Source organism: Oncorhynchus gorbuscha, linkage group LG02 (genome assembly GCF_021184085.1).
Source record: "Oncorhynchus gorbuscha isolate QuinsamMale2020 ecotype Even-year linkage group LG02, OgorEven_v1.0, whole genome shotgun sequence".
Lineage (NCBI taxonomy): Eukaryota > Metazoa > Chordata > Actinopteri > Salmoniformes > Salmonidae > Oncorhynchus > Oncorhynchus gorbuscha.
Genome location: NC_060174.1, coordinates 102,191,284 through 102,208,555, shown reverse-complemented (window position 1 = coordinate 102,208,555; position 17,272 = coordinate 102,191,284). Strand labels below are relative to the sequence as shown.

General features: G+C 42.1%; 3 protein-coding genes across 6 annotated transcripts; 1 reads left to right on the top strand and 2 right to left on the bottom strand.

Annotated features, from left to right (window-relative positions):
- Nucleotides 1–3,258: 3,258 nt before the first annotated feature.
- Nucleotides 3,259–9,200, bottom strand: slbp2 (stem-loop binding protein 2). Of its 4 annotated transcripts, none has more exons than XM_046329328.1 (8): nt 9,051–9,200; nt 6,014–6,148; nt 5,356–5,433; nt 5,085–5,168; nt 4,730–4,876; nt 4,361–4,528; nt 4,125–4,281; nt 3,259–4,040 (listed from the first exon to the last, which is right to left on the bottom strand). In XM_046329328.1, the coding sequence occupies exons 2-8, from the start codon at nt 6,136–6,138 to the stop codon at nt 3,861–3,863; spliced, it is 939 nt and encodes a 312-aa protein (XP_046185284.1). In that variant the 5' UTR covers nt 6,139–6,148; nt 9,051–9,200; the 3' UTR covers nt 3,259–3,860. The 4 variants fall into 4 exon arrangements, with proteins under 4 accessions (XP_046185284.1, XP_046185268.1, XP_046185261.1 ...); XM_046329312.1 differs by lacking the exon at nt 9,051–9,200 and adding an exon at nt 7,825–7,968; XM_046329305.1 differs by lacking the exon at nt 9,051–9,200 and adding an exon at nt 6,438–6,574.
- Nucleotides 9,201–9,242: 42 nt separating this feature from the next.
- zmat2 (zinc finger, matrin-type 2) lies at nt 9,243–12,173 on the top strand. Its single transcript, XM_046329341.1, has 6 exons — nt 9,243–9,290; nt 9,816–9,927; nt 10,088–10,211; nt 10,406–10,479; nt 11,005–11,150; nt 11,330–12,173. The coding sequence occupies exons 1-6, from the start codon at nt 9,273–9,275 to the stop codon at nt 11,468–11,470; spliced, it is 615 nt and encodes a 204-aa protein (XP_046185297.1). The 5' UTR covers nt 9,243–9,272; the 3' UTR covers nt 11,471–12,173.
- LOC124014383 (putative ammonium transporter 1) lies at nt 12,005–16,463 on the bottom strand. The gene is made up of 10 exons (XM_046329293.1): nt 16,018–16,463; nt 14,886–14,975; nt 13,952–14,173; nt 13,753–13,835; nt 13,530–13,655; nt 13,197–13,421; nt 12,921–13,059; nt 12,746–12,825; nt 12,519–12,645; nt 12,005–12,419 (listed from the first exon to the last, which is right to left on the bottom strand). The coding sequence occupies exons 1-10, from the start codon at nt 16,082–16,084 to the stop codon at nt 12,358–12,360; spliced, it is 1,221 nt and encodes a 406-aa protein (XP_046185249.1). The 5' UTR covers nt 16,085–16,463; the 3' UTR covers nt 12,005–12,357.
- Nucleotides 16,464–17,272: the final 809 nt, after the last annotated feature.

Genomic DNA, 17,272 nt, shown 5'->3' with positions numbered 1-17,272 from the left:
ATTGGAATTCATAAATAACATTTACAGTTGGGGGTGGGGTGGGGGCAAGCAGTGAGTATTCAATAGTGCATACAAAAATATGTCAACATTAAAATAGCTCGGAATTTATGCTTTAAATAAAAAGCAAGCGCAAAATGTCATTCATGCTAGGAAATTGCAAAAATTGTACTGAACCGACAAAAATGTTTGGGACTTGTAGTTCGCTAATTCAGGATCAGTTGTTTACGTGACAGATTGATAAGACCTGATAATGCCAGGGCCCAACATTGAAATAGATCACTTTTGATATTAGGCTTTCTGAGACGCACTGATCATCCCACAATACATTTGCGTCAAATTGGCGGGTATTGGTGTGGCAAGTAAAACAAAATTAAAGATTCACCCTAAGCGTATAGTGTCATCTTGTGGCTGCTTGGCGTAATGCAGTTAGTATGTTGAGGCCTTTTATTTTGTTTAACCAGGTAGGCAAGCTGAGAACAAGTTCTCATTTACAATTGCGACCTGGCCAAGATAAAGCAAAGCAGTTCGACACAGAGTTACACACGGAGTAAAACAAACAGTCAATAATACAGTAGAAACAAGTCTATATACGATGTGAGCAAATGAGGTGAGATAAGGGAGGTAAAGGCAAAAAAGGCCATGGTGGCAAAGTAAATATAATAAAAGTGGGGAAAACAATGGAATGGTAGATTTACAGTGGAAGAATGTGCAAACTAGAAATAAAAATAATGGGGTGCAAAGGAGCAAAATAAATTAATAAATTAATTACAGTAGGGAAAGAGGTAGTTGTTTGGGCTAAATTATAGGTGGGCTATGTACAGGTGCAGTAATCTGTGAGCTGCTATGACAGTTGGTGCTTAAAGCTAGTGAGGGAGATAAGAGTTTCCAGTTTGAGATTTTTGTAGTTCATTCCAGTCATTGGCAGCAGAGAACTGGAAGGAGAGGCGGCCAAAGAAAGAATTGGTTTTGGGGGTGACTAGAGAGATATACCTGCTGGAGCGTGTGCTACAGGTGGGAGATGCTATGGTGACCAGAGAGCTGAGATAAGGGGGAATTTACCTAGCAGGGTCTTGTAGATGACATGGAGCCAGTGGCTTTGGCGACGAGTATGAAGCGAGGCCCAGCCAACGAGCCAGCCAGCTATACACCAAGTCACTTGGCTCTGTCATAACCTCACATGGTCTCTCCTATCATTGCTATGCAGACGATACACAATTAATCTTCTCCTTTCCCCCTTCTGATGACCAGGTGGCGAATCGCATCTCTGCATGTCTGGCAGACATATCAGTGTGGATGACGGATCACCACCTCAAGCTGAACCTCGGCAAGACGGAGCTGCTCTTCCTCCCGGGGAAGGACTGCCCGTTCCATGATCTCGCCATCACGGTTGACAACTCCATTGTGTCCTCCTCCCAGAGCGCTAAGAACCTTGGCGTGATCCTGGACAACACCCTGTCGTTCTCAACTAACATCAAGGCGGTGGCCCGTTCCTATAGGTTCATGCTCTACAACATCCGCAGAGTACGACCCTGCCTCACACAGGAAGCGGCGCAGGTCCTAATCCAGGCACTTGTCATCTCCCGTCTGGATTACTGCAACTCGCTGTTGGCTGGGCTCCCTGCCTGTGCCATTAAACCCCTACAACTCATCCAGAACGCCGCAGCCCGTCTGGTGTTCAACCTTCCCAAGTTCTCTCACGTCACCCCGCTCCTCCGCTCTCTCCACTGGCTTCCAGTTGAAGCTCGCATCCGCTACAAGACCATGGTGCTTGCCTACGGAGCTGTGAGGGGAACGGCACCTCAGTACCTCCAGGCTCTGATCAGGCCCTACACCCAAACAAGGGCACTGCGTTCATCCACCTCTGGCCTGCTCGCCTCCCTACCACTGAGGAAGTACAGTTCCCGCTCAGCCCAGTCAAAACTGTTCGCTGCTCTGGCCCCCCAATGGTGGAACAAACTCCCTCACGACGCCAGGACAGCGGAGTCAATCACCACCTTCCGGAGACACCTGAAACCCCACCTCTTTAAGGAATACCTAGGATAGGATAAGTAACCCTTCTCACCCCCCCCCCTTTAAGATTTAGATGCACTATTGTAAAGTGACTGTTCTACTGGATGTGTAGAAAAGGCCCATGGAGTTGGTGGAATACTCCTTTAATTCATTGCCATCTACTCAGCTGGGCCAGGGGCGCTTTAATTAGGTCAGGTGGAAATGTCCTACAGATCTCAACTCCATAAAAGGAGGAAATTGCCATCGCCTGATCTTGCGGCTTTCTCTTCCCTAAATCCATCTGATCCAGAAGTTCTGTGCGTCCATGAATCCACCACAGACTACCAGTAAATATACCACTTTATGGTTAAAGGAATTCCTGCCTCAGTCTCATACATTCCTCTGTCACCTGACACGTGACCACCTGTTCACCTTCACTGTCAGTCATCCTACCTGTCCAGCAACCCACACAGATTCCACTAATCTTTCAGGATGTCATAAGGTGAATGCACCAATTTGTAAGTCGCTCTGGATAAGAGAGTCTGCTAAATGACTTAAATGTAAACGAGAGCGTACAGGTCGCAATGGTGGGTAGTACATGGGGCTTTGGTGACAGAACGGATGGCACTGTGATAGACTGCATCCAATTTATTGAGTAGGGTATTGGAGGCTATTTTGTAAATGACGTCGCCGAAGTCGAGGATTGGTAGGATGGTCAGTTTTACAAGGGTATGTTTGGCAGCATGAGTGAAGGATGCTTTGTTGAGAAATAGGAAGCCAATTCTAGATTTAACTTTGGATTGGAGATGTTTGATATGGGTCTGGAAGGAGAGTTTACAGTCTAACCAGACACCTAAGTATTTGTAGTTGTCCACGTATTCTAAGTCAGAGCCGTCCAGAGTAGTGATGTTGGACAGGCAGCGATTGGTTGAAGAGCATGCATTTAGTTTTACTTGTATTTAAGAGCAATTGGAGGCCACGGAAGGAGAGTTGTATGGCATTGAAGCTTGCCTGGAGGGTTGTTAACAGTGTCCAAAGGGCCAGAAGTATACAAAAGGGTGTCGTCTGCATAGAGGTGGATCAGAGACTCACCAGCAGCAAGAGTGACCTCATTGATGTATACAGAGAAGAGAGTCGGTCCAAGAATTGAACCCTGTGGCACCCCCATAGAGACTGCCAGAGGTCCAGACAACAGACCCTCCGATTTGACACACTGAACTCTATCCTGGAGCCTGGTGCCATTTCCCCACAGAGTCAATTTTCCACATATTCAATTTGGAACATATCTTTATTAATTTAGTTTTGCATCAGTACTCAAATTGTACAAAAAGACAATTAAGAAAAAAAATGAATAAAAAAACTACTAAACAAAGTGATAGCATTTTCCCCATCGACATTGTTTTTAGAAAAACAGCTAGGTAGGCAGGAGAGGATGGTGCATGAGACCGTATAGAGCCTGACAGTCAGTTGGGTCACAGACTGGTGAACATTGTGATGTGGCTGGTGTGCAAAACGCAACATAAAGCTAATAGATTTTTACTCTTAGAGAGAAAACGGAATTTAGGCAGGTCAGAATAGAATCCAGTTTTAGAGGAATAGGCAGTGAAAACTCAAATGTAATTGTGATAAAGGTAAATGGTGCAAAAAGTGCATTACAGTGGTCCAAATAGACATCAATGTAGGTACATGATTTGTGAAGCAGTTTGAAAATGTGCACTACAAAACCATAACCAATGTGTAAAAAGTGAACCCAAAAGTGGTAAATATTTTACAGCAATCATCCCTTTCATAGTCAGCACAACACCCAGTGCAACCCTGCAAGTCTATTAGGATATACCCAAAAGATCTACCGCTGTGACTGACAGCAATGATCAGTACGGCTTCCACAGTAGACGGTCGCCCTGCAGGGGCGCCTGTTGATCGCGGGAGTGGTCAGTTTCCAGGAGAAATCTTAGCCATCCCACCACATTCTCATCAGCCGTTAGATGACTGCTAAAGGCATACCCCAAGCCTGGCTGGGAGGATGGCACCTGAGGACCCGACACATCCACCTAAAGAGAGGCAAGTCACAGTCTGTACAGTCATCTCCAAATACAAGACAACACCTACTAAAGAAGAGAGTAAAACTGACACACCTGAGATCCATGGGGAAACATCCAGGGACTGTTGAATGACATTACTGGAGGTTTAGAGGAGAAGGGGGCTTTGGAGTTTGACAGCATCCCTCTGGTCCTCTCTTTACTACTATAGTCTTCATATAGCTCACAATTCATCTGCTCAAGCAACCCCTGCCTGCATATAGTCAAGAATTGATCAGGTCAACTTAAGACAAGCAAATACTACTACAAATGTAAAAACACCCAATGCCTACAGTTGGTCAAGAGGGTCTTGTTCCTCCACTTCTCCATGAGCTTCAGACAGAGGGTCCCACGCATGCAGAGCTCTCCGCCAAAGGCGAACCTGCATGTCCCAGGATCGGCGGCTGTACTTTCTATATTTGTTTGGAGTGGATGGGTGCAGCCCAGGGATTCTCAAACGCCTTGTATCAGAAAAAAAAAGACTAATAAATATTCCACCTACACATGGAGACTTACATTTGTAGCCAACTTTTGAGTTGCCAAGGTCTCATCCAATAAATAGTTCAGTAAAAGTGTTTAGGGCTTTTCACAGGACATTAGAACATAGTTACTGTGCCCTGTTCTGATAGCAAATAAAGAAATAGAATAATCAGTTGTCATACTTGGGAACTTGCTCCAGGTAATTCTGGTAGCCAGAGGTGTTCTTGCCGTACTGAACCTGTTTCTGCCGTCGTTTCAGAACAGATTCATTGCCTTCCATGTGAGCTGGATCCAGGTTTCGTGGGGCCAAACGCATCCCCGCCTGGGACCTAGAAAAACAAGCCTTCAGGATTTCTACTAACATTGCTTGAAATAGTACATGGGAATTCCCCATCTAAATAGAGAATGTTATACATTTCAAAAGAGCAATGGTAAAGGGTTCAAGTCAACTGATTGTGGAACAGAGGCCCTTCATTCATATAAAATAGTCCTTAACTGTGCTCTTTAGGCTGACAAAAGAAATGAGTGGATTCCTACCTCCTGACACCATCCATGTCTTCCGTTCCAACAGCAACACTTGCAGTAGACATCCTAAGGATACATCGCTCAAGGATGGAGGACCTGATAGGAAAAGCAATCAGACAAAAGTTCAGGTTAGAGTAATCAAAGTAAAAATCAGGAAAAAAAAGAACTGACCTAAATGTTGTTTTCCTTTGAAAAAAATGCTCTAGTGTGCACTAACAAATACAACTGTCATTAGAGCAGAGGTGCAAGGCAGGTGCTGGAATACCAGAGTAATGAATAATACCTGCGCAGCTTTTGCATAGCAGGGGCAGGTCCTCGCTCTCCATTAATGGGGGAGGGGTGCATGGCTGGGGCTGTATTACTGAAAGAAACAGGAAAATAAAAGGAAGGGGGGGGATACCTAGTCAGTTGTACAACTGAATATATTCAACTGAAATGAGTCTTCAGATTTTAACCCAACCCCTCAAACAGAAGTGCATGGGCAGCCATAATCAACATCCACATCTTCAGCACCAGGGGAACAGTGGGTTAACTGCCTTACTCAGGGGCAGAACAACCTTTTTACCTTGTCAGCTCAGGGATTTGATCCAGCAACCTTTTGGTTACTGGCCCAACACTAACCTTAGGCTACCCAAATATAAGTAACCAGTGAATAGGTTGACTTTTGCACAGCTGAACAAACATTTCATATTAGGCTTAATTATGGTTAGGTTTAGGAACAAGGGTTAGATTAAAGATAGTTTTAGTGATGTTCAGGTAAGGTTCAGGTAAGTGTTAAATATTAGGGAAAGGCATAGAAGTTATTGGGGTTAGCACGCTGCCTTTCATTTTCTGCAGGTCAAATATTCTCTACAAGTAAACCAGACATTTTGGCCAAAAACAGTTTCTCTGGGTACGTTCAGGTTGACTGTTGTCGTGCTCAATCAACAAAAGAAATGTACCTGACCAGACTGTCATACACAGAGCTACATCCTGGGAGAAGCCAAGGTTCAGGGCTGCTTGGATAAGAAGGTGGTCTGGACCTGAAGCCAGGGGGGAGTGCTGGAACGCCAGACAAAAGAGGCATTGACCAACCCCTAAAATAACAGTACACAGGGAGAAAAATATTCAATAAGTGAATCGTTTTTGTTAAAATTATACCACTTAACTTTGAGGGTAGACTAAACAATTTCAGAATCAATTATACGTGACCTTGTTGTAATTAGTACCAGATAAAAAAAATATAAAAAAGAATCTAGTGGTGGTCGGCCACTTTATGATGATGGGATTTTCGGCCATACACATAAGAAACATAACCTAATCATCTTCAATGTAGAGACGATGTCAACTACACGTGATAGAATGACAAACAAAAAAAATACAGACCCCGACTCCATAAATGGACCTTGAAATGCGGATTCGACGCTAGTTGACATGATATATTTGGCTGCAGCCACGCAGTAACTTCACCATTGCTGCAAGGAAAGGTTTTAAATGAACGCCAGGTGCCATCAGGGCGGGGCTGCAGGGGTGTGGCACATGCCCTATCTTGGGTGCGTTCAGTTCGATTGAACGTTTGATACGTTACATAACGGTTTGTTCTGAACGACATGTTTCCCCAAAAAACCAACACCCGTTTCAAGGTGCATTTATGGAGCCGAGGTCTGTATGTTTTTGTCATTCTATCATGTGTAGTTTAAAACTACTGAATATTGACTGAGTAACATTTTGTTCCCTGCTCCCTGTGTTCTGCTATTTTAGGGGTTTGCTATAACTTTGGTGCGTCATGAAAGGACCATATGTTAGAGAAATCTGTCAGTCGAAAACAGAGTCGAATGTTTTGACGCATGCAACATCTGAGCAGGGGAACAAGACCATAATTATGGCTAAAACTCGTATTTCTTGTTCGAGAGGAACAAATCTATGTATCGTTGGTAAATTGTGACTGACTGACTGATTTACAAATAATAATGAGTAGGGCTAGTTATTTAGAACGCAAGGTTCTTTATAGATAAGTCAGAAGACACCTGCATTGAAGGCTGCCATGTCATACAAGTCCAAATATAGAGTTATATGGGTTTAGATGCCCCCTGGGGTAAAATGTGCCCCCACCCCCCTGTAAATTCTCACAAAAACCACATGATGTAAAAAAAAATACAAATAATAATAATAAAAATCAACAGTTCCTCAGACTTCCTTGATCAACTACAAATGTATTCAGTTCCATAATTCCATCAAAATGATTTTGAGGAAAGTTTATAATTTCAATTGCAATTTAGAAAAAGTTATAGATATCATCCAAGGAAGTTAGATCCATTATTATTTTTTAAATGTACATGTAAGGAAGCCTTAAGATAAATCTCCCACTTGTTTAGAGAGAAAAATGTTGATTGTTTTTTAGTGAAGTAGTAATATGTTAGGTTAGTATGTTGGGGACAAGATGCCCCTCCTCCAGTGGGGCATCTCACCCATTTATGGTCAGGGTTAGTGGTCACCCATTTATTTAGGGTTAGGGGTCAGAGTTAGAATAGGGGCCAGGTTAAACTGACATGGATAGACTGATTTTACAGTTTTATGAAGCGGCACACAGGATTATCCATCCGTATCCCACAAGCAACCTCTGCCACAACATCAACATCCGCCGCAACCTCCACCCCACAGCCTACTCAACACTCACAGGTCTCCAGTGAACTTGCTCTGAATGTTGGTAAGAAAAATACATGTTTGCACTCATTTTAGGAAACATAAAGTAGCATAGAGGGATTAGAAATACCTGTTTATTGAACCAATACTCATGAATTCTTGTTGTTGTTTATTTGTTTTTGTTAACAGTACCAGTTCTACAACAACAAACAGTGGCAGATGTCATACTGGAGTTGTCCCCCAGGCCAAGGATACAGGAGGCGAGTCCTAGGAAAATAAAGGCTGAGTCAGCTAGTCCTGACCGCCTCACCCCACAAGAGGTTCCTGAAGGAAAAGGCAAAACAACTTTGAGAGAACTAAGAAAGCAAAAGGAAACCAGTGACACAGAAGAAAGCTGTGGTGCCACTGAAAAAGGTTCTTCCAGGTTCCAAAACCACAACACCCTAAACGAGCTCTTCTCTGTTACCGGTGGGGACTGGATACGGTGCCTGCAGTGGCAAAGGTGGGCTCAAGAGCTATGCTCAAATTGAACTGGGATGGGATTCATTTGTGACCTCTGTGTCAATAAACAAATCTGGGAAAATGCCATTGTGTTAAGTTATTGTTATAAAATGCTTAATGTGTGTGTTTGTGTGTGTGTGTTTAATCAACATTTAATCAGTTATATTCCAAATGAAAAATATAAATATTACAAACTATTGAAAACCTTTTGCTCTTGAATTCATTTTAAAGACTGCTGGGATATAAAATCTTTCCGTATTCAAATGATAATGAGTTTAGTTTAACTGTTCACAATGGAGGCAAAGATAAATGTTTGAGTTCTTAGAATGCAAGGTGAAAGAAGAAAGATAATTTATGTGCAAAATAGGTAAAATTGTATTATTACTATTTTTTAAATAGGGACACTTCTATGAAACCCTATGGCATAATTTTCTATTAGCTGTCCCTTTCCTAAAAAATAAATGTTAACATTTAAACTGTAGTCATTTATTTTCCTTTATAGTTTACTACCCTAAGCATGGCCAAAAATGTTTCTCCAAGCTTTGCTTTTTTGTTTCAGCTATTAGGCATTGGGGGGGCTCTCACCCCATCTTACCCCATTTTAAAATCTGCTAACTTTATGCCTAACGATAAACTTAAATTAAGACTTTATGCCTAACCCTAAACTTAAATTGGGCCCCCAAATGACAACCTCACAACTAAATTAATTAAATTTGACGATATAGCCTATTTTTACTTTGTGGTAGGGTAACTAGTGACAACCCTTTGGTCCGGCTTCCCAGTACGCTTAAAGTACTTCATTTAATAGCTAGCTAATTATTTGATGTACAGTAGATAATAATAATAATGATTTACCATAATGCAATGCATTCGATTTTTCCATTTCATAAAAAAAATCTAAGAAAGGTGTCAGCTTTTGTTTAGAAATCCCATTATATGATGAATCAATGACTTGATATGAATAGGCTATTTATTTTTCCTACTTAAAACAAGGCGCTCGACATAAACACGACAATATACTTCACATCCCCCAAATATTGCGACAGTAACGTATTCCATAACGTTGTTACAAACAAAATGGCGTCCGGCAGTGGGGTATGTATCGTGAGGCTAATTAATCCTTACGGTTTTAGGGTGAAATCAACACGACTTTTATACGTCATAATTCGTGTGAGAGTAGAACGTTTGAGATCAATTCTAACTTTGTAAAATGACCAGCCATTATGGACGTAAAAGCTCGCCGTGCTAACTAACTAGTAAAGCTTGTGGCTGTTACCAATAGCTATTTGTTTGTCTAACTCACCGGTTCTCAAAACTCTCCTCTGGACCCCCCCCTAGATGTTTCACAATTTTGTTGTAGTCCTGAACTACTTCACCTGATATACTTACTCAAGGGCTTGATAATTAGTTTACCATTTGAATCAGATTTGCTAGCTCCGGAGTAGATCAAATAGAAGGTACGGTTGTTGGTCCCCAGGAGGTTTGAGAACTATAGGTAGAAAGTAAAAACTACAAGTAATTGTGCTTGAAGAAATTGTTCTGTGTTGAAATGCACTGTCATCATGCATTTCTTAAACTAAACCCCCCCCCCTTTTTTTTTGTTGTTGTTTGTTCCTGAAGTCCAGTGGTGGAGGTAATAGCAGCAAGAATGATTTTCGACGAAAGTGGGACAAAGATGAATATGAACAACTGGCTCAAAAACGTCTCGATGAGGAGAGAGACAAAAAAGATGGTAATTATCCTTTCGCCCCTGTAACTAACACATGGGAGTTAACTAAGTGAAAGCTTCAAATTGAAATTGATTCCCATGAATACATGAATTCCTGTGAGTAATGAATAGAGAATGAACACACCATGAACGTATACATAATTATCATGCCCCCTTCTCTCAGGCAAACCAGCGCCCCCAGTTAAGCGGGAACTCCTGCGACACAGGGACTACAAGGTGGACCTCGAGTCCAAGCTGGGTAAAACCATTGTTATCACCAAGACCACACCACAGGCTGAGATGGGCGGGTAAGAGGCTGGCATCCAAAGATGCTTCTGAAATGAAGTTGACACTGTTATTGTCACTCCCTTATCTAAGAGCTGTATGCATTATATTATTTATGGATACAAATTAGCCCTAATTGATGTCATTGTCTTTTTGACAAGTGATACAGGTGTCTGATAAAGGCATTGAGTGCTAACCTCTTCTATCTAATGTTCAGGTACTACTGCAATGTGTGTGATTGTGTTGTGAAGGATTCCATCAACTTCTTGGACCACATCAATGGCAAGAAACGTGAGTATGCACATTGTCATCTACATTACAAGTGCAACGTATGGCCTCCCGAGTGGCGCAGCGGTCTAAGGCACTGCATTGGAGTGCTAGCGGTGTCACTACAAACCCAGGTTCGATCCCGGGCTGTATCACAACCGGCCATGATCTGGAGTCCCATAGTGCAGTGCACAATTAGCCCAGCGTCGTCTGGGTTAGGGGATGGTTTGGTTGGGGTGGTGCTTTACTTAGCTCATCGCGGTCTAGCGACTCCTTGTGTCGGGCCGGGCACCTTGCAAGCTGACCTCAGGGTTTCCTCTGACACATTGGTGCGGCTGGCTTCCGGGTCAAGTGGGCGGGTGTTAAGAAGTGCAGTTTGGCGGGTCATGTTTCGGGGGGTGCATGACTCGACCTTTGCCTCCCAAGCCCGTTGGGGAGTTGCAATGGCGAGACAAGATTGGAAAAGGGTGTAAAATACCAAAAAAATGTAAAGTGCAATGTAGATGGCCAAATTGGTCATCTGTTTTCTCATCTACTTTCTTCTCTCAGACCAGAGGAATCTGGGAATGTCCATGCGTGTAGAGCGATCCTCATTGGACCAGGTGAAGAAACGATTTGAAGTTAACAAGAAGAAGATTGAGGAGAAGCAGACGGAGTATGATTTTGAAGAGCGCATGAAAGAGCTTCGAGAAGAGGTAGGTGATGGGGCTAGAATACTGCATAGAATACTGTCAATTTGACTCTGTCAGCCCAAATGGATTTAATGTGTGTTCAGGTCAGGAAATAAATACGTATGTCTAACATGTGAGTGTAATGACCATTAAGCCATGTTAAAACAAATTGTGAATGCATGTATCCCTGTCACTTTTCCAAGGAGGAGAAAGCAAAGGCTTACAAGAAGGAGAAGCAGAAGGAAAAGAAGCGCAAAGCAGAGGAGGATCTTTTCGAGGAGGATGATGAAATGGCTGCTGTGATGGGATTCTCGGGGTTTGGTTCATCAAAGAAAGGCAAATGACCTAAAGACTTTATGCATTTCTTTACACTCTACAAACTTTCCCTTTCAGCTGATCAAAGTAAACTTTGCTGTCTGTAGTATTCTATCAACCTGTTCCCAGATGTGCTAAAGCCAGCTACTTGTTGTCATGAGCACAACAAAAGGGTTGGCTATAGAGCAAACTGTTCTGCCACCAGGTCGGTAGTCTATGACTCATCCCCAAAACCCCCTATTCTATTCCCAAACCAGCCTCCCAAAAAAACTAAATGCATACTGTACATACAGTCTGAGGAGTCCCTGAAACTGCTAGGTTTGTGGTTGATAGAATGGGATAACATGTCATAGTAATACAATTAGTAATTTATTGGGAATTTTATATCTGAATTTAGGGTAAATGTCCACAGATGTTAAAAAAAAACAATAACTTACAACAGGTTCCCATTGACCTTGAAGATTTTTTTGTGTGTTCATTTGCCTACATTCCACTAGTTGCACTACCTGTTTTTTCACGCAAATATAGTGGATGTTTATCTGCTATCAAAGATGTCAGTTATTGGACAGTGCATTTGATTTTATTTGACTTTAACTGTTCGGCCCCCAAATAACCTCACAACTAAATGCTTCCCTAATAAATTCCACCTAGAAACATGGGGCAATTGTGTAGTAGTGTTTGCCTTACTCAAGACATCTGTAATTCATACAATAAATTGTTTGACTTTGTAAATATTTTGTACTGCCATCCTTCTCAATATGAAACTATGGTGCAAACAAAAGAGGATTACTCTGGAACAAATATGCTTGCTAACAAATGTTTTAGTTATGCATTAAGAAATTGTTTAGAAAAAAACATTCAAAAATTATCCCCAGGTTTAACTTCATTGCCTCTGGATTGATGTTTCGGTCTGGGGTTAGTTCAGTGACTTCCTGGTGCCGTGAGGGTGTCTTAGCGTGTGTCTGATTTTGTCTATTCCTGTATAAAAAAAAAACACCAGGGAGAATACATCATTATGCATACCAAATGCTTAGCCTCCAGTGCTGAAATGACTGCAGGGCAGCGGTATTATCTCACCTTGTTTCTCCATGAAGCGGGGGACTCGCAGCACTCCAAAACACATGAGTATGGAGAGAAGAGGGTACATAATAGCCACTGCCCAGAAGAATAACACCAGTGCCACAATGCAATTGTTCCCCAACACCTGGAAATAATAACAAAATGAGAACCAACTCCATAAATGTTGTGCGCTACAGCAATTATGCAGCAGAGGTCACTCCAGGGTGGTCTGTTTCATTCCTCACCTGGATATGTCCTCCAAGAGCCCCATGATCAGAGAATAAACCTGCAAGCATCAAGCCCCAGGCCCCTGGAATTAAGTACCCTGACAGAGAAAGTGAGACTCATTATGATTCATGTGGGTTTTGGGGATGGGAGGCAATTATTTTTTTGTATTTCAACCAGAAATATGATTATAACCGGAGATGATGTTAAGGGGGTCATCCACCCTCACAGCACAGAGGAAGCGGCGAAAGCCAATAAAGAGGAGAGATCCAGTGGCCCCACACATGACTGCCACACCAGGCATGTAGGTGTCTACTCCTGCACACACTGCCACCTGCAAACACCACAGAAAGATCGGACTCTGAGCTCAGCGTAAAAACAAATGCCTAGTTATTGATTATGCACAGGTCAACACAAAGATGATGTGCAGTCACAACGGACCAACATCTCCCAAGCACCGAACTGTATTACCATGCCAGCAATGGCCCCAGAGAGCATGCTGTCGAGATCATAGTAGTTCTTATCGATGCGTTGGATCATTAGTCCGTAGAGTCCTCCGCTTGTAGCAGCATGCAGCAGGTTTACAGTGCCTAGCCCCAGTAACAGGCCCTCATCAGCATCCAACACACGGGGGTGAGTGCCTATCACCAGGCCCAAGAAGCCCAGCATTTGAAGGCATCCTCCCAGCACCACCATCTAAGAACAGTCATACACACAAAGGAGACAAGGAGTTGGTGGATGCAGAAGAATGCATCTACTTTTGTAGTCTTCAAGATGGCCTTTGCACTTGTATCCATGACTTACAGGCTGGCTGTGCTCTGTCCGTTTGAAATGGGGACTCCAGCGTCCAGCCCGTGATCCTATAACCCGCAGTGAGACAGCTGCCGCTGCACCACCCAGCAAGAAGATCACACCGCTGCCTGCATAGTCCTGAACGGAAATGTGGGTCAATACGAGAATCTCTCTGCTTGTAATGCATAGTTAAATCCTGAATTGGATTATGGTATGTGATGTGACTGGTTCACACCTGTGATGGGTAGGAGGTGGAGGTTGGACTGAAGATGCCTTGCTGGTCCCAGACCCAGTGACAAGCCAGAGGGTAGATTATTCCTGAGGAAACAGAGAGACTCTGAACACAAGCAATATAACAAACCTCACCTTAAAAGTATTGAGTGAAGGGAAAGTGGCCCAAAAACTGTGGTTTTAGAATCAGTGAGTGAGAATACCTGAGAAAACGTATGCGGATATGAGGTAGCCGATTGGTTCTGTCCTCTCGTTGGCAGCCCCTAGTGCCAGAGTAGTGGCTACAGCACAGCGAACATAGTTGAAGAAGAAGTTTACCATGTTTGTCTTGTTCAGTGTGAGGAAGAATTGGGTTCCGATAACAGCGTTGTGCTCCCCAAAGGCAAATGCATAGCCATGGAGAAAGAAAGCCAGCAAAGTGACAACTGAAAACAAACAAGGGATGGAATGGGTTAAAATAAGTAGTGAACTAAGGTTTACCCATTAGGCCGTTTGTTAAGTCGGTTGCATTGCATAAAAACATGAATACTTTTTTCCAGCAGAGTAAAGATCTTCATGAACTAAACAGTCACCTACTCATTTCCTTCTTTGACCTGTAGGCCTGTAGTTCAAACTCCTACTCTGCCACATCAGTCACCAGGAAGTGGAAACTGTGCTATCGAAACAACAAGCAGCGTGCATGCTATTGCCACTTCTTGCACTAACATGCAAGCATAAAACTTGCAACGTGTTTATGGGTTGGTGTTGGTGGAGGCCTGTAAGCATGTGACAGCTACAGTAAGTATCCTGAGAATACAGCCTCCTCTCATTCTAGTCACATTTAAAAAATATATATATATTTAAGATATGATTCCGGATTCTTCACAGATTAAACACTCACACAATGCTCTCCTTCAAAGTTATAATTTTGATATCGCAAATGAGCAGTTGCTAAGAAAAAAATGTACAACTATAGTTGTGCAGCTCAATATAAGCAAACCGGTAAAATAATTACACTTCCATCAAACAGCATTTGGGTAAACAAGTTAAATTTGGCATATGTGTTTGCATCTCAAGACATTTATATTTTTATAATCTCCTTGATTATCTTCAAACTAGGCAACAACAAAACAAAACTACCAGAAAATGTCAACTTACATGTGTCTGCTACATTTTTAAAGATGACATTGGAGACATTCTTTGGATCTGTTTTGCCCGCCTCCACAAACGCAAACCCAAACTTGAGGCCTGTGCAATCAGGTTGAAAAGTAAAGTTAGAATTTTTTTATTTTTTTTAAAATCCTCAAATAATAATGTATCTATTTTATATAGTTAGCGCTTTTCATACAGAATCTCCAAGTCGCTTTAAAAAAATGTAAAACAAAACAATTCAGGCAGCTGGCAGTTCATTGGAGATGGTCTTCCACAGATCAATGATGATCCCCGTTCAATAAAGGAGTAGCTTGAGTGGTGTCTTACGCCTGTTCTGATAAAAACCTTAGGGCATTTAGCCTCGGGAGATGCCTTCCTTGACCACACCCTCCTTCCTTGCTCCTGGCCTGCCCTGCCTCTTCCACCAATACATGTGTTTTTTATGGACAGAAAAGAGAAACTGAGCTGTCTGATCAGGTCCATTATTTACTGAGGTGGTGTCGATGGTACAGCCAGGGAGGGAGAAACATCAATCAGACAGGCCAGGAGCTTTTCATCAGGCACTTCTGTCTTTGAAGTTCACAGCTACGGCTCTGTATAGGCTGGGACATCCACCACCGAAAGTGTAACACCCACCTGGGTCATCCTTTGGCAGCTATAAGAGCCTTAGAGATCACCACACCTCGGCAGTTATCCTATGAGGCGAGCCTCTGTCATCCACTCGCACAGTCCACGTCCTTCCAGAAACAGGGGAAGGTGTGATAAAAGAATCCGGTGCTATGTTGATCAGGTGTTGGGATGCATTATTCAAATTAAATCAGCCAGCTAGCTATAGTTAGCCAAGACAAGGTAAACAACATTCAGTCCTGCAACTCCATGAGTCACCAACATATGTTTTAGGCCAACCCTCAACAGGTCATCAACCCCCACAACAACAACAAATATATATATATTTTTTTAAATACTTAAAATAACAAAAAATATCTACATTTACAGAGCTCTCTACCAAAGCTTCCCCATGGTAACCACGGAACTGAGACGAGATAACAGTAAGATCTTACTTTGCTACTCTAGCTAGCTAGCTACATTACTTAGCCTGCCTGTCAGACAGACAAACAGATTCATGAACAATACTCACACAATGCAAAGAAGCTGCAGAGGAGGATGAACGCATCGTGGACAGCTATCGAATCAGGGAAAGCCATGTCAAACAAAAAACTGTACAGCTAGCCAGCTGGTAGCATAAACAGCTAGCTACTAGCTTGCAATCTGGTTCGTTAGCGCAGCCGTTAGCCGTTAGCATAAATAGACTAGCTACTAGCTTGCAATCTGGTTCGTTAGCGCAGCCGTTAGCTAACTATGCAATGGCAAAACAAACAAGTAGCCTAGCTAAATGTTACACGTATAAAGCACATTAGCTATGTGTGGTTCACGGTAATCAGGCTCGCAAGTGACTGATCGTGATGGAGGCAGACACGATATACATACATATATCCAGGCTAGGTTGAAGATAAGTACTTAGCTAGCGAAGTATAAATTGCATTTTCTTTCCCGAACTCGAATTCGGGTGCTTCTATTACGTCACAGATCCTTACCTGTGTGATTAGCTAATAATAATAATAATAAACCAATTTTATTTATTTATTTATTATTCATAATACAAAAATCAACTTACATTGCTACAACAAACATGGCTAATAAAACAAACACAGTTATTTAAATACTCAAACATACAAAAAAATAATATAAATAAAATAATACAAAATAGAAACCATTTTAGTGCAATTGTATTCATTCTGGAAAAAAATCGTATTATAATGATTTAGGAAGATGTTATTCTTGTTGTTATTCACTAGGGTTAATGTTTTATTTAATAAGATGTGTAAAAAATGTGTAATTTTGGTATAGAATTTTTGAATTTTTGTTTGTCTATGAAGTATTTGGCAACCAGAATACAATTTTTTACAATTATTTCAGTTGTCTTGTTATCATTGCAATAGTAACATATTATATCTTTCATGTCAAAAACCTATGCCGAAGAGAGCGCGAAATGCTTGTGTGATGGGTCGTTCGCGAACGAGGTGAACGTTGGGAGCCGGTTCGAATATCAGAAGAGCCGAATCTATTTATAAAAAAATATTTTCAAAATTAAAATATAAATAACCAAAATATTTAAATGAATAGAATGAACTAATTCAAAGAACGAAAAAAGAAGTAAAATAATATAGGCCTAAATGCTCAAGAGCACACACATTCGTTCTGACTGTTGACTGCCTGCTCAGACTAACAGCCTCACCTGTTGTTCCTGTCAATCAGACACACAGTGTCAATCAATGAACCAAAGATGCAGCACGAAGGAATTCCTCAGCAGATGCCATAATGGAGGTCCGATC

Bases quoted from the DNA above. Each gene is read 5' to 3' on its own strand.
- slbp2 (XM_046329305.1), bottom strand. From the start codon at position 6,487: ATGTCAACTAGCGTCGAATCCGCATTTCAAGGTCCATTTATGGAGTCG. The intron at 5,169-5,355 runs GTATTATTCATT...TTTTCCTATCAG, and splicing joins GCTATGCAAAAGCTGCGCAG to GTCCTCCATCCTTGAGCGAT. The intron at 4,282-4,360 runs GTAGGCATTGGG...GACTATATGCAG, and splicing joins CAAGACCCTCTTGACCAACT to GCAGGGGTTGCTTGAGCAGA.
- LOC124014383 (XM_046329293.1), bottom strand. From the start codon at position 16,084: ATGGCTTTCCCTGATTCGATAGCTGTCCACGATGCGTTCATCCTCCTC. The intron at 13,836-13,951 runs GTATTCTCACTC...CTGTTTCCTCAG, and splicing joins ATCCGCATACGTTTTCTCAG to GAATAATCTACCCTCTGGCT. The intron at 12,826-12,920 runs GTTATAATCATA...TTTCTCTGTCAG, and splicing joins CCCCCTTAACATCATCTCCG to GGTACTTAATTCCAGGGGCC.
- zmat2 (XM_046329341.1), top strand. The intron at 10,212-10,405 runs GTAAGAGGCTGG...TCTAATGTTCAG, and splicing joins CCACAGGCTGAGATGGGCGG to GTACTACTGCAATGTGTGTG. The intron at 10,480-11,004 runs GTGAGTATGCAC...TTCTTCTCTCAG, and splicing joins CCACATCAATGGCAAGAAAC to ACCAGAGGAATCTGGGAATG.